Source organism: Amblyomma mixtum, chromosome 1, assembly GCF_055824585.1.
Source record: "Amblyomma mixtum isolate Tamu chromosome 1, ASM5582458v1, whole genome shotgun sequence".
Lineage (NCBI taxonomy): Eukaryota > Metazoa > Arthropoda > Arachnida > Ixodida > Ixodidae > Amblyomma > Amblyomma mixtum.
Window position 1 is genome coordinate 250,599,533 of NC_143012.1, and position 16,567 is coordinate 250,616,099.

The 16,567-nt window shown below is 42.2% G+C and overlaps 1 protein-coding gene across 1 annotated transcript in view; it reads left to right on the forward strand.

Moving 5' to 3' along the window:
- LOC149371470 (cytochrome P450 2H2-like) overlaps positions 1-16,567 on the forward strand; it is a 50,575-nt gene that overhangs the window by 683 nt on the left and 33,325 nt on the right. Inside the window, exons 3-4 of the mRNA XM_089580211.1 lie at positions 12,551-12,672; positions 15,389-15,495. Coding sequence (XP_089436337.1) covers positions 12,551-12,672; positions 15,389-15,495 — 229 coding nt within the window. The remainder of the gene's footprint in view (positions 1-12,550; positions 12,673-15,388; positions 15,496-16,567) is intronic.

The following is a 16,567-nucleotide window of genomic DNA, read 5'->3' on the forward strand; positions in this document are numbered from 1 at the left end:
GTGCCCTCAACAAAAAAAAAAAGGCCTATCTGCAATCTATACCTGCCATGCACGAACCGCGTCCTGCATATCTCGGGCAGTCTTCTAATCTTATCTTCCCCCGTTACTCTCTGCTGTTCCTGCCTATTTTTCTTTCCTTCCTCTTTCTTTCTTTTTCTCTCCTTTTTCTCTCTTTCGTTAGCGCAAATGACCATCGGTTATATTTTAATCGCATTACAGCTCCTGCTGATGCTTATTAAATCTTGATAATGTATGCTAGGAAATTGTCGACTTCAGGTCTCCGCTAGGCTGCTTTTCTTCGTGTCATTAAACTCTCTCCAACCAATTTTTTTCCACAGTTCACTGTGCTGTACTCAATATAATTTCCAGAAATTTCGTTTGGCTCTAAATTGAGTCTTTCTATGTCAAAACCTAACAGGTGTGTAGAGTAACTAGGCAGCGAATGGACTGCTAGCATTGTTTGATTTATTGGTTTATTGGAGTTTAACTTCCCAAAGCAACTCAGGCTATGAGGGACGCTGTATTGAAGCGCTCCGGAAATTTCGACCCCCTGGGGTTCTTTAACGTGCACTGACATCGCACAGCACACGGGCCTCTAGAATTTCGCCTTCATAAAAATTCGGCCTTCACGGCTGGGATCGAACCCGCGTCTTTCGGGTCAGCAGCCGAGTGCCGTAACCACTGAACCACCGCGGCGGGGCTGCTAGCATTGTACGGTTATTTTTATTTCTACTGGCGCATATTTGAAGGGCGCAGATCAATAACCTGGATGTGCGACATAAATGGCTTTCAATCAACTCTGATGAGAGCTTTGGTAATTATTGTTCGCATAGTGGGGATCAGCGGCCACTACATGGCTGAGATAAATGTATTCCCCTACAGCTTCTGAGACTTCTTAACCAGTGGACTGTAAGGCTTATCTCACCTGTACATTTACACCAACCCCGCCACCATCTTATATTGTGTTGTTTTTTTATAGACCACTGAAAATTTAGTGAGGTTTCTTTGAATGGGGACGCGGGACATAAAACGGCCAATTTTATAACAATTTTTTATTTCTCAATTTATTCTTTTAATAATCAGACCTGCTTGTGTCTCGTGATGAAAGATTTTAGCAAAATATGCAGTATAAATTTTAAAAAATTATGGCTCATTTATGTGTGGTGGCCGAAAATTGTAAGCGGATCGCCCTTCTTATGGTCACAGGCGCATGACGGATTGCACTGGTTTCCAATGACGGAGCACGACTATCTTAGTATTACAATAAAAATGAGGCATCAGCGATTCCGCTCGTATTAATTTAGGATTTCTATGGCTCAATGTAAAACGGAGGCGATGTGTGAGGCCAGAGAAGAAATAAACTTTCGAGATAATTTTCTCGGATTCTGGATTTGTGCGATTGCTATCTCTCATCCCTTCGGCATTCAGTAACGAAGGGCAGTAGAACGATTATTTTGGTTGCTCTTGTAGTCTGAGTTGTCGAAGAGTGGTATACAGTTTTCGGTTTTTCTCTGTGTATGCGCAAAAATGTTACTGAAAGTTAATTTGTAAGAAATGTTTTTATGCAAATATGCTTATTGTATTTCAAGGTTTATTTCATATTTATCAGACATCTATACGTAACTATTAGCTTTACTGCACAGAACAAAGCTTTGCGTCCGCGCTGGCTGAAGCAACTTGTACATATTCTCCATAAATATTTAAAGCCGACAGGATGAATTAACGAGGAGGTTAATTGTAATGGTTCAGCACCTGTAACAATTAACACAATATAAATTCTCTAATCCGCTTACAAACTACCCATTTTGAAAACTTTGATTAAACGTCCTATTAAAACTCGAAAATAGCTTAAATTGTGGCATCCGATATGAAACGCGTCCCGCAAAGAAACAGTGAACACAGAGCTCTGTGAGAGCTCAGTGCCATGTGTGTGTTGGCTCTTGCATGGATCTTCTCTTCATGTTATTTTATGCCATGTTTACTATGCACCAACTAGCCTGACTCAAGACAGTTATCGAGCTTTCTTAACATTTTTTCAAAGCCTCCCATTGTACTCTGCGTGCTTGGTCGCTTCATGCTTGATCGCCTCACATACGCAACAATTCTGGAAAAAAAGTATTCTTGCAAGAGAAAGATTTTATGAACGCCGTGATTTCATATATTGCGTGATTTCAATATAACAGTCAATATACCCGCAGTCTTCCCGTCTAGGGGCATTGTTTGCTATTAACATTTTTGATATCGTCAAAACCGTCCCTCATTCGTTTTCTTGGCACTCTTCACTGCGCGATACGAGCGACAGAGAAAATTTAAAACAAATATATTGCTGCACATCGGAGGAATGGGCCATTACTTTCAATATTTGTAGAACAGTGCCTTACAATTTTCAATACTGGAAATTTTTGTCCATGAATGGTGGACGTGCTCAACATTGACTATCGTACACCTTGTCAGCCCTCAGTTTACATTCTGCACAATACCGAGATCAGGCACACTGTGGTGCTCATTGAAACTTCACGCATGTAATTCAGCACATGTCCCTCTCCTGTTCTTGCGCTGCTGATGAGATACCAATGGTCCTTTGGATATTTCTTTCTGCACTATCTATTAACGATTATACCGTTATTTCTAGGAACATAGCTATTGTGCTTTAGTGCTTGCTTGTCTTGCTCTAGCTTTCGTTTGTACTGCAGTCGTCCATCAGTATTACATGCTGTGGTTTTACCTAATTATCGCACTTAATCATTTTCATGAAAGCTTTTTACCATGTAGTGTTTTTACTTGATCTCTCTGTGTATTCCTGCGCTATGTTCAGTTCGTCTCTTTCCTCAGCTTGTTTAGAATGATCGCTACTCTCTTTAAAGATGAACAATCTTTCGATGGTGGCAGCTACCACTCAATTCATCACGAATTATATGCCGTATTTTCTTGCCTGATAGCTCCTTAGATGTCACAGTTCGGCTATCGTCAATCGATTAAGTTTTAATGTTAAAAAGTGCCATGTCGAGTTTCTTTGAAGATCCTTCCCTTACGAAGAGAGATCCAGATACTACGCGAGATGATTAGCGTCATAAAATAGCCAAACAGTATTTGACAGATGCCAAGTACATATTTTGCTTACATGGCTTTGTTACTTCAGAAACTGTATTCATTCCAGAGTTACTCGTGGAATAGTTGTATGCATTCAGTTTCTCATTAAATACATATTCATGCAGTCCCATATTGCCCTCCGGTGTCTATAAAAGCAATATATTGGAATGAATAGAGTGCTAATCGAATTCATATGAATGCCTTCAAAAAGAGAATTGTTGTTAAATACAAAATTGTTATACATCGAAATTGCGGGGAAACTCAATGTGGTTCAGCGTTATTTGAGCTTCTCTGTTTCAGGAGGGAGTTTCTCTATTTTAGTGAGTGCTGTTCATTGGACGTCAACTTGTCACATGACTGCGATGTGTGAAGGAACTACATGGACCGATTTCCTCTCTTTCGCAGCGCTTCTCATCAGGTTGTTGACGTCACACGCTGTCACATTCACCACAACGACGTGTCCTGTTGATTTCAGATTTTTAATTTCTGATGAAATTTCCTGAAGTGGGCGGTAACCATCCTCGAATGTTATCTGTTTCTAGCATAATGTCGAACCGGAATTTTTTTGGTTCGGTTGTGGTTCGAACAACAGATTTCAATTTCTGGTCAAGATTCAGAGCGGCATTTCGCACCGGTCTAGATAGTTCAGTCTGTTTTAAACTGGTTCGGACCTAGACTGTTTTTCTGTGTATCAACCCTCTTTATGCTTTATCTTACCTTGCGTGCTTTGTCGGTATGTAAAGTGAAGAACTAGAAAAGCGAAAATTCGCTTCACTTTAGATGTTCTTACCTCACATACTCGAATTTGCTGCCAATGCCAAAAAGAATAAGAATTTGTGGCGACAGGCGTGAATTCAAATAAACTCGAAATATGTACTGGCTTATTTTGTCCTTAGCATATTTTCAATTCACCACCATTTCTCCTAATTCTCAGTTCGGTTGCCTCCTGCGTTCTACTGTCATATAAAAACGGTTTTCGAGAACTTGCCGTTGAGAATAAGATATGTGCTATAGGCAACACATGAAACGCGAACAACTAAATTAGAAGATATTTGCCCTGGGAAGCTCAATCATTTTTCCCTTGAAAGGAAAGGGGGAAGGTCACTTTCACTTGAAAGGAGCGAAGTTTGCCGTTTAGAAACATTTATAAATCCTGCTTGTGTCAACTCTCCAGGGTCCAATATGTCTGAGATCTGGTATCGGGAATTCGTTTTCTTATTTGCGTTTTATTTCTTGGTGATAGCACCTGGCTCTTGATTAATAATGTAAGATGAGATTCTGAGGCTGGAACAAGAAAACAGCACGATACGCGCCAGGAGGATATACGTCATCGAGACCACGTCCCTGGTCATGACGACGTTGTGATTTGGGGGTCTTTCGCTGGGTTCCATTTCTGTGTGCAAAAAGGTGAACAGGGTTATCATAAAAAGTGGGAATAATGGTATTGTTTGTTCATTTGTTGGATTTTATTGCGCATATGGAATGAAGGTAATCTTGCGCAAAACACACGGTTAAGTTTGTTGCTCTGTGAAAGATGAAAAACATTTTTAAAATCCTAAGGAATGTTTGCTTATCTTATAAATGCGCTAACGCAAGAAATTTCAGCGAGGGATATTTATTCTTGCAGGAAGCTTGAATGTAATGAGATATGATGATTAAAAAACAGCGTTTTTCTTAGTTTCTCAAGTTTTGTGCACAACATAAAAGGATGTGGTTGACAGTCAGCTCGTCTCTATATGCTTCAAATATAGGTTTATCGTGTTTCAAAAGTTTGAATCTTTGTGTCACATGAGGATGACATATGCGAAGGCGGCACAAACTTACTTTTGTGTGTCGTCTTGTTATACACACCAATTACATTACTCGATTATTGGTTTACCTAGGCAAGGTTCTGGATTATTTTAATTGAAGCCTCCCATTTAGCTTTTAGTTTACTCTGCGCAAATATCATGCGATCTTTGTGCTGTGTGCTCACGGATCTAACTTTCCCGTTCTGGGTATGTGCGTATGTGACTGGGCATCTGTGTATGTGACTGGGCATCTAGCTAAAGCTATTTTAGTTTCTTTGTGTTTCGTATATTATTACATTATATAGGATGTCGCCAATTAAGGGCTGAACTGCATTTCTGGAAAGAAAGTAGTGCGATGTTTGCGATGAGTGAATCAGTGCAGATAATACTGTTGTTAGCCCTATGGTCCGTTATTTTTTCCTTTGCTACAGAGACGACGTAACTCTAAGCAGGGGAAATCGATGCATTCTCAAGCAGCCTTAATGTTTTCTCGTATGTTTTTTTCCCACATACCTACGAAAGCAATAAAGGAGTAATTACTCATTGATGTCCACCCAAGCGCGGCGATACGGCTACAAAGGAAAGCTTTACAGCTTTCTCAGAAACTTCGCAGTTAAAGAAAAACTCGTTCTGGTCCGGGGTTCGAACCCGGGACCATCGCTTCACCGGAGCAGTCAGTCTTCCAATTGAGCTAACCGGAACGGCAAACTTATGGTAGGGCGAGAGTGAATTTATCAATAACTCGAAGTGGGAACATGGTTGGTTCTATTCCACCTTGGAGGATTCCCCTAAACATGTGACCAACACTGTTCCCGCTTCAAGTTGTTGAGCAATTCGGTCTCGCCCTACCATAAGCTTGCCGCCCCGGTTAGCTCAATTGGTAGAGTGACTGCTCCGGTGAAGTGGTGGTCCCGGGTTCGAACCTCGGATTAGGAAGAATTTTTCTTTAATTGCAATGTTTTTGAGAAAGCTGTAAAGCTTTTCTTTGTAGCCGTATGGCTGCGCTTGGGAGGACGTCAATGAGTAATTACTCCCTTATTACAAATCTACTCCACCTTGGGAGATTCCCCTAAACATTTGACCAACCTGCAAAAGCAGATTGCACAGCCGTTACCGTAGCTCAGTTCGTAGCGCACCCGACACGAAATTCAGAGGTTGTGGGTTCGGATCCCACCGGAGGCATGTGTATGCTTTTCTTCAGCGTTCTTTTCAATTATTTGTAAGCGCTGAAATATCAACACTATTATTCTCCCTTTGATGAACACCACAAATTAAAAAAAAAACGAACATACATTTCGTATGCTCTCTGGTTTTCATGACTTTTGTTAATGTTGGCTTTCTTCGTGTATGTCAAAATAACCTGGTATTTTGTCTTCTCTTCTATGCTGAACTGTATTAGCGCTGTCCTTTCGACGTAGAGAGCGGTTTTTCAAGTTTCCATACCATGGTGTGAATTTACCGTATTTTTCTTTAAGTGCATGGAATTCTCGCAGAATATGTTGCTAGGGGGTTTGATGTTTCTGCATATTGTTGTAAAATTTCTTGTAGCGAGAGAAGCGTACCCAGGTGTCAGGGAATCAGGCCTACGGGAAAAATCAGGCAGCAGGTCTAGTAGGCATTATGCCGGGCATTTCTCTTCAGTGCAGAGGAGGGCTGGTCCCATTGTTTGGTGTTGGTTATTGAACAGTGTTTGAATGGGCACTTCGTGACGATGTGGCAGCAGAGATGTTTGGTAGTGAACGGCCCTTCAGGATGTACCCGCAAGTGAGCATTGTTCTGCAATGTGTAAGTGGTGGTCATTGGCATTTTACGTAGACAATTTTTGTGGCTGATACTGTGCGATGTCAGTGCGTGTTAAAGAACCCCACGAAGTGAAAATTATACGAAGCCATCCCCTACGGCATACCTCATAGCCTGAGTCGCTTTGGGACATCAAACCCCATAAAACAAAGTCTATTTATGGCTGACATCCTGTGCGTGTCACTCGAGAAGCACAGACTTGAGTTATGTATTGGGTACAGCCGTTTTAGGAAGGGCTAGCTGAAAAAAAAACACTATGCTCTTAATGTCGACAATAAGGTGCTAGTGCAATAAATGTTAAAAGAAGTTCCTTACGAACCGGCAAAGTGCTCTTCAAAACGCCCTGAGGATATTGTCGGATCCGCAAACTTTTTTTTTAGGTTGTTTGGATGTCATAGAGGAGTGTGAGCTTTTTCAAAAGTAAGGGCTATAAATTTCTGTCTTCGTTTTAATGGCAGCGTGGCTTCATGTAGGTACAGCGGGGCGAGGATGGGGAGGGGTAGTTGGTGCGTAAGCTCCGCATTAGTGAGCGCTACAGAGCCATTAACTTTTGTGGGCCGAGTTTGAATCCATTTTTGTCTGTGCACGGAGCCAATTTGTTTATAGCCATCTGTGCCTGTTTCTTGCTAGTCAATACGTTGCAGGACGTGTATACAATTTCGAGGTAATTTCCTTTAAAAACTGTACATAAAAGACATTGGCAGTGTTTTGTTTTAGAATTCATTATGACTGTTATGACCATCGTACTGAAAATACACCAGAGGGTATGCCGCTTCATTGGATGCAGTTTATTGGTATGGTAGCACACTGTCGTACTTGGGATGAACGGCTGACCGAGAAATTTTTAATAGAGTATAGCATCCTGGGGTGAGCAGCTAGGTGTTCTAGGCCTCCTAGGATGCCGAACCCTAGGTGGCGTCTTCAACCATCTTCATATGAAATACAGTAAGACTGTTGTTCATGTATGAACGCCACTCGAACCATATTTCTGCGGTGGGCTAGATGATCAGTTGTCAAGCATGCTTTCTTGAAACGGCGCTGATGTATATCGTCGAGTTGGTGGGACGGAGAAAAAGCCGTTGGCCTGATATTTAAAAGGCTTTCAAATGATCTAGCAGTACAGCTTGTAAGTGTGACGCGGGCTGTTAATATTAGGACTGGATGGCCATTTTCCGAGCTTTAGGAAAGACACTATTACGGCTTTTTTCTTTCTCAGGAACTTCCCTGAGATTTAAATTATTTCAAGGAAAGGCGAACAGTTACTGTTGATTCTGAAATTTTTTTGCCAAGGAATTTTTTTGGCAATGACGCTGATGCACCGTGATTTAGCCTAATTAACACTGAACTCCTCGCAAAATACCTCTATAAAGTTGATCTAAATAGTGACCAGCAGGCCAAATTAGCTTTCCATTGTCGTGATGTGGTTGGAATGATAGGTCTCGAGGAGGATAACTTCATGATTGAGTGCAAAGAATCACTTCCCCGTGGGTCGTTTACAAAATCCCAAATAAAATCGCTAACAGTGGGCGGTAATCTGATTCCTAATAGAAGGCAGTGATTTTTTTTGTCGTTTTGTGCAGTAATATGTGGCCTTATTGTATTTATAAGCATAATTTGTTCGCAAAGATCCAATGTTAAAATTTTTGGCTTTATCGTCAGTCCGTTCGCTTCACCAAAAAGAGTGAGCATGAATACCGTCAACTACAAGGTAAGGTTTCGGCAATTGCACCAGAACATTTTCTAAATTTTCGATTGCAACTGTTAGCTGGAGAAGATGTTAAGAACGCTATTATTGTTGTTTTGTAGCTTACGATGATGAATGCAACCGCCTCAAAATTTTTGTTTAGTTGGGTGTCTTGAGCAGGAATGCCACTCAGGGTGATAATTGAGATACCACCTGAAAGTCTATTTGCCCGCTCTGGGTCGCAATAATTGTTTTTAATGCTGCAGGATATTCATGCGTTGCGGGCCAAGGTTTGTTTCCTGAATGCTTAAGGCTATGGGCGTCATTGACCCAAGTGTGTCTATAATGCCACTGTAGTCTGCTGGTTTACGATTAGTTTATGGGATTTAACCCCTCAAAGCTATTTAGACTATGGCAGGATCTGTAATGTGGGGCTCGAAATAATTTTGACCACCTGGGGTTCTTTGCGTGCACTCACAGCGCACAGAACACTGGCCTCCATCATTTCGCCTTCATCGAAATGCGACCACTGCAGCTGTAATCGAACCCGCATCTTTCAGGTCAGCAGCCAAGCACAATATCTAATGAGCTACCACGGTGGCTTTCGCTGTATTTCCTCAGTAGTTCTCTACACTTTGAAGCTGTTTAAAAAGCCACTTCTAAATGTTCGTTAGGTGAAACGCTCCCAGAACAATTAAGCGTATTGCAACGCGAATGGTGCAGCGAAAGGAGAGTCACAGCATCATTCAGTTGATGCTGCCGGGAAATTTCTAGAAGAGCATCGGCTGTTGGGGTACAGCCACGACACAATGAGAGCGCTTGACCCACGACCGATCGCACAGAGATTAGCTGCGGTCAAACGGATTCCCCAGAAAAATTTTGATGATTGCCTTGGCTGCTGCCTGTGAGTAAATTGTTGCACCAGCTGGCCAGTTCTGTCGCCTAGCTTCTGCCTCGGTCGCTCAAACTGCAGGGTCCTTTAAATTTTTAAAACTAAATTAAAAAGAACATGAACAAACTTTAATTTGAAATATTTCATTTGCTTTGCTCTTTTATCTGACTGCAATATTGAAGCAATGGAAGAATTTTGAGCGTTTTCTTAATTGAGTAATAAAGCTAAAAATGTGGCATTTTAAAAAATTGCTTACATTAACGTCGTTAAGGTTAAGCCGCAAAATTTGTTCTTCTTCCGCATGTTAGTGTAGCTGATGCTAAAAAATAAATCAAAATAGTCAGACAGCGTACTTTTACAGAAAAGTTTAAAGAAAATTACTTGCAAAAGTCGCAAGAAGTTATTTTTTCTGAAATTCTGAACTAATATAAGAAGGCTCTCCATATAAAAATACATGATATGGCTGATAATACACACAAACTTCATTGTTTCTGACCTTAAATTTTTAATTTATTTAAAGCCTGAACCAGCCTCCTAGGTAGTAATGCCGAACTGTGTCTACAATGCAAACATGCACTATTGTTCTCAATACTAAGTGCAGCGCACAATGTCAGAAGGGGCTCAGTTTACGGAGCAGAGTGAACATAGTGGTGCTAGAAATGGGTTGAATTAGATGTCGATGTTAACAAGAAAGTGCATTGAATTCTTATGCTTGTCAGGGCTCTTTGACATGGACGATTGATTTACCGTAAAGTCAAAAACTCAGTTCATTTCCGTTGGATGCGTTGCAAGCTATATTGAGCGCAATAGCATGTGCCGCCTATTTTTATGGCATAAATATGCACTGTGCCTCTCTGCGACGCGAATATGTTCTGCCACATCTTGTGCGCTGCGTTACAGTTTGTACTGAGCAAAATAGTATGTGTTCTGCAGTGAAGACACACTTCGGCAGCATCTACCGAGGAGGCTAGTTGCGTAATTCGAAAATTTTTTTCTCGCCTCAAACAAATTTGACTCGAAAGAATTTTGCCTTGATGGCCTTGCTCCTTAATATACGTGCGAATCTTTGAAAAAAATTAACTTTTTCGGAACTTTGCAAGTTGTTTTCCTAAGAAATACTCTCATTATGATATTAATTTAAATTTAGCATATGTTAGCAACGCTTTAAACAAGAAAAAAATATTGTGGTTGGAACGTTGACGACGTTTTGTAAAACGTTTCTTACAATTCCATGTTTTGCTCTCATTATTGAACGAAGAAAACACAGAGGAATTCTTTCATGGGTTTTTTATAAAGCCTTATGAGAGATCAATGGAAACGAAATATCCCCAAAAAATTGTCATGGGATCCTGTTTCAGATTTCATTTAAAATTTTTAACTCCAGGACACTTTTGCTTTTTCGCGAAAACTTTAAAGAGCGCTCAGGCATTAAAAATTTTCCTACGAGAAAATACTTCGTGAAACTCCATTCCAATAATCAGCACTCCTCCAATTCTTTTCAAAACAATCGGCGGTGGTTCTTGTGCGGTCAGGGGCGTTTCGTATGGAGTGACACTGGTAGAACTTGTAGGCCATCGGCACGCGCTTCGCTTGTTGTTACTTATTGTTTCAAATACGCCTTTAAGACAACGCCAACAAAAACAGTAAAACAAGCATTGCCAAACCGTCATAGGAAGGGTGCTACACTGGACTTTCATTGCACTCAAGACGAAAACGTGCGGTGGACCGAACCGCTTCCTCCACCCTCCACGATTCGCAGCTTACGAAGCACATTACTTATTGCTTTTGTGGTACCACGAACCGACCTCTGCAGACTGCAGTCGGTAATGTTCAATCCATGCTCATTTATACCCGCTCTTCCCCGCTCTCAGTGGTGACGAACGCAAACAGGCAGCGCTGTGCGTTAGGCTAACGTAACCATGAGGATGCCTTTGCGTGCTCTTGACTAGGTTTGAGCGGCGACGTGCGGCATTTGCGAGTTCGGTGCCCCAAACAGTGCCTTATACCCCGATTCTTGGGGGATGCTCGCAACGCGTGGACTTCAACCTGTCTACCGAATATCCGCAGAGCACATAGCCGCAGTGCAGTTGCACTGGAACAATTCGAGCCAGCAACAAAACCGCATCTCTAAGTGTGACGCTGGCTCACGATTTCATCTGCAATCTAGGGTAATGCGACGTCAAGCGACTCTATTCCACCGGTTACTGCTTGGCGTTGCTTACACCAAACACTACCTTCAGAAGATCAGAATCGAAACTAACCCATATTGCGTACACTGCCACACTCCAGAGACTATTGGATACCTTCTTTGCGAGTGCCCGAACTACACTGATGAGAGGAGAACATTGGAAGCGACCGAGAGACAACTGGACTCTCACCTTCTCTCTGAAGATACTCTTTTAGGCGCCAGGGCGAGACGTGGTGATTGGTGGTGTGTGACGAAGGCCTACTCAAGTTTTTATGTGAAACAGGCCTGCATACCCGTCCGTGACCGCCTGTGCACTGCCTACAGGGTTTACACGGTTTTAACGCTTTACTCAGTTTACGGTCTGACATGCGTGAGAGTGCACATTTGTATTTTCATGGAGCCCCTACTACAGTATGTGCTCATGACATGTGTTGGTGTGTGTGTTCAAGACACGAGTTTCAAGTGCGTCTACTCACTGCGATGAGAGTACATCTCCCATGAAACTCATTGTATTATGCCATCATCAACCTTCATTCGCACTTTCCCTTTCCCCAGTGTGGAGTAGCAGGCCAGGGCCGTGTTACCACCGGCCGACCTCTCCTTCTTTTCCTCTCATTAAAAGTTCTTTATCTCTCTCTCAGAGAACATCCCAACTTCAGCGGACACCGGCTGTCTTGGCCGCGCATACCTACTAAATTCTTCCATAACTCTACAATGGCCCAGGCTTGCGACGTTTTTTCCTGCTTTCAAGGAGACCTATGCGGCGTACGAGAAAAGAGCTTTGCCTACACAAAGGACCGTGGTGCATTAATGAGAGTAATTTCAAAGACAAGTAATTTTTAATGGAACTAACTGCCGCAAACTAATTCCTTATTTTACTAAATTACTGTGCCAGATAATAATACATGACATTACATAGTACTGAAAAAGGCTAATTAAAAATTTCAAAGTTTTTACACTTTTGTGTAGTGTGCAGTGTTCGCAAAAACCGAGTTTGCTACTTATGTCCTTAGTCACTTGCTCAAAAAATGCCCGCTGCGAAGCCTCAGTGTTGACCTCATCTTTTTACTATTTCTCTTTTTCGGTGCCCTACACGCTGTGTGAAGCCTCAAGCAGGGTTCTGTGGACGTAGTGATCTTAAGCGACTACGAGGAGATCAAAGAATTCTTCAGCAGACCAGAACTCCAGCACCGTCCGACAACGTGGGGCCTGCATGTTGTTGAAAAAGGTCAGCCACGTCAAAAGGCGTACGTTGGCAGGCGTTTCACGCAGTGTCAAAAAAATATCATTGCGTTAACTACCTCAAAAGTGGTTTGTATCGTTTGTGTAAGCAAACGCAACTTAAGCTGTTTCAAGATCACAACATTTTATGCATATTTAAACACGTGCAGTCACATCAAAAGCCATCAGTACGAATCAAGATATAAAATGTCTAAAAAGTGCACATTTTAACGTGCGAAAAAGTGTTTTATTTTTTCACTGCTGTGCATTTTTACTCTCATTATCACAGCTCGATGCATCAGCTCTCGTGAGAACCTGCGTGCAACAAGACTGTTTCAGCCTGTTTGATGAAGGGTGCATAGGATATTTTTTGGACTGCATGTATGATAGTCAAGGTGTATCAGCATGTAGGTGCCGCCGAGCTGTCGCATGATGCTTTTTTGGTAGCGAGGGTTTATTGCGTGTAGTTACCAACTTTCAACAGGAGTGTTATTCAGTCGATATAAACTAACTTACCGTAACAGAACAGCTTCAGCGTTTCCCAGCAACCTTTGAACCAGGGATGGTGCTTAAAAATCTACATTTTAACTCTTCTTCACCCCCAAGACCCGTACTGAATCGGGCAGTATTAAAGGGCAACTGCAGCACTTTTTTGAGAATTTCGCGATATTCAAGGATTCAAATCTATGTAGGCTGTAGGTAAAGCACGCCGAGTGTTTTTGCACTAGCGTTCAAAATAGTGGCGCAATCGACAATTGATTTTGGCGCTTCTCCTCAATGCACCAGAGGAGTGCAGAAAAATTCAGCGGGACGTCACGGAAGGTATTGTTTCAAACTACCGCTGTCGTCAGCCACACCCTGGCGTGACTCTTTAGACGCTGCCATACAACTCTCGGCAGGGTTTGCCTTCGGTGGCCTTGGTTTTTTCCTTCGAAGCAGGCGTTTGTGCGTTGGGAATATACCGATACCTTCAATGACGTCATCATGCGCCTCCCACTTGGCGCTGTGCGCTGCGGAGAAGCTTGAAGGGCGTCCGGATTTTAATCGGCGATTACTTCACTATTTCAAGTGCTAGCCCAAAAAGACTTGACATGCTTTACCTGCAAGTTTCACACATTCGACCCTCTTAAACTCATTGATTTCTAAAACCTATGCAGTTTCCCTTTAAAGATACTGCTTCCCTGAGCGTGGTTTTCCGGTGATTTAAAAACCAACGCCGTGTAGATGAATAATGCTACTCTATTATTCTCTCACCCTCTATGCGCTTATATCGACTGCAGCGCTGAGAGACTGCACAAGCCTTCTCTCTGATCGCTGCGCCAGTAGAAGTCCCTGCCAGCCAAAGAGCCGCTGCTTCTAACGAAAAACTTAGGTCTTGCAACCTTTTACAGAAGTCATAATCGCAGTCAGAGTATATAATTGCAGTGCCGATAGTTTCCGTTTTATTCCGCCACCCTGAAACTTCGAAAATATTTGCGTACTTTCGGGGTTTAATATTTAATCAGACAATTCGAAGTGTCTGCAAAAAACAGAAATTATTCGAGTGTGGTTACGCAATTAGTACCGATAATGGACCCGGCCTAAGAAATCGTCCTCTGCTTCCATGGAGTACATTTGAAAACCCATGTCAAAGACGAAGGTACGTACAAGCCCCAAGCATTGTTCAGTCTCTCGCTCCTGCGTTTCCGCTGAGCTGATCTCGAACTATGTCACCAGCCATGGTTCAACAGCTTTCTCTTTTTCAGTTTTTGAGAACGTCACGCAAGATTTCGGGTGTACGAGTATATTCCTGAAAGCTTTACATTCTCTCACACTGCCACTGACTCTTCCCATGACTCTTGCTGCCACACTTGTTCGCCGGCAGGAAGGCACTGCTCCTCTGTGTTTCGGGCTAAAGCATAGTGCTCCTGATTTGACACCTTCAATTGATAAATGTCTTGCGAATTTGCGAACCCCGGATGATGCACCGTCTTCTGGCCTAAGATATTGTACTTTCTTCCATTTGCAGCGCATCCACATTTTCGTGGCGTTGAATAATCTGGCAGAGCGCCGAATGTTTTACTGATGCTATGATCATGGCAACAGCGCGCTTCACCTTCTATAGGTTAAAACACCAACGACATCATTTCTTTTGCATCTTAAGAGGTGCAGTACTGCGCTACCAAATTAGCTGTTAACGCATTTTACTTTGCAAATTTGTGGGTAGTCCTCTATATGCGTGAGGTTCTCCTGTCAGACGTATATCTGCGTAATGCCATTACATAGGCACCCTCATTTCTTATGTGTCTCTTCGAGCTCTTTGTGAACGTCAAACTACTGCTTTATTGTCATTCTCAAATAATTGGATAAGTTTATTAAGCCCTGTTGAAGGTGATTTTGGAGAGCATAATTAATTTTCGAAGCAATTTTATTGCAATATCTTTAGGTACACATTGCGGCCCAGTTTTGCCTTGTTGTATGCAGCCTGTCTTGGAGACTTTTTAGTGAAAAAGTTTCAGGGGTTGCTTACTGTCAGCTTTAGGGAACAGCGTGTTTAGTTTCTGAGATATTACTTTCTAACCAGCCTGCGCAATTCCTGATGGAGAAATCTAATGAATGAATTTCTGGGGCACTGTTTCCACTAGGCCTTTTGTGTAGTTATGTTTTTTTTTTAATTTAATGCGAAACAAGATTCAACACTTGCTGTTTCTGAGAACATTTTCCACTTCGCTTGAACTTTCTAGGCATGACGATCTTCAGTGGGGAAGAATGGAAGCAGAACCGTCACTTCTCCATGCGGGCGCTGGCGAAGCTCGGACTAGGAAGCGCAGTTATGTGTCAGCACATCCAGGTAATGGCGAGCGCAGTGTATAAATGTTATCAGCCAGTCGGCCACTGTGGAATTAACAATAGCTCGAAATGTAGTGACGGCATGGGGCAGCATTCCTGCAGCTGCGGGAAGTTATGTTGACCAACTGAAGGGAAACGACATCATTGACGCGCCAAAAAACTGTTGTTGCTAGATACCAAGGACCATGATGCGTGATTTTAATTTAAGCTTTCGTGTCTTACGTTAACATTACGCGCTCGTAAACTTTGACTTTTAGAGGGAGGTTCGAGAAAAACATACGCCAGTATACTGCGTTTTCAGTAGAGCACCGTCTTTTTTAGTCGCAATTACTTCTTCTACTTCCAGGATGATCAGTGGTCGCCATAAATGCCAATGGGAGATATCTGTCTGCGGTATATTCCTTACTTGAAATGAAGCAACATAAGTCAAATGTCATTCACATCTTCGAGTCCAAGCGTCACGGTCGTGCCTTTAACTTTTTCTGCCAGGAGGCTGTACAAAGTGCAACTGAACTACTCTGTATATTTGTGCCTTTTGTTCTTGTGCGTGAGCAAAAACGAGAGGCACAGGGAAGAAGGACAGGCTGGCAGAGGTGTATGTTGTGCTCCCTATCTCAACCGGGTGACAACTCTCGCATCAGGCTCAGAAAAAAAAGGTACTTCTGTTTATTCTAGTCAAGGAGATACACAGTGAGCGCAGAATTTTTGGGAAGTACGAGAAGCAACTTAATTAATTCCGGATGTGTGGCGTGACACATGTCAGTGTCAGCAGCCGAGCGCCAAAGAACCTAACCTGCCGCCAGTGAAATTGCCAGGAGCTCATTACCTAGCACATCTTTAAAATTTGATACTTAAATTAGGGCGTAATTACAGGAATTCACTTAGACCGAAAGAAAAAAAACAGCAAAGATGGGCCGAATGATATAGACAAATATAAGCTTTGGGTTTAGTGAAGAAAATTACGCGATGGTGTATTTGTTTCTTAGTATTTTATATCATTCTTAAGTATGCCATTTTGTGCCACGGTATTCATTACAAGCTTCTGAACATATCACTTTAAGCTACACGCTACA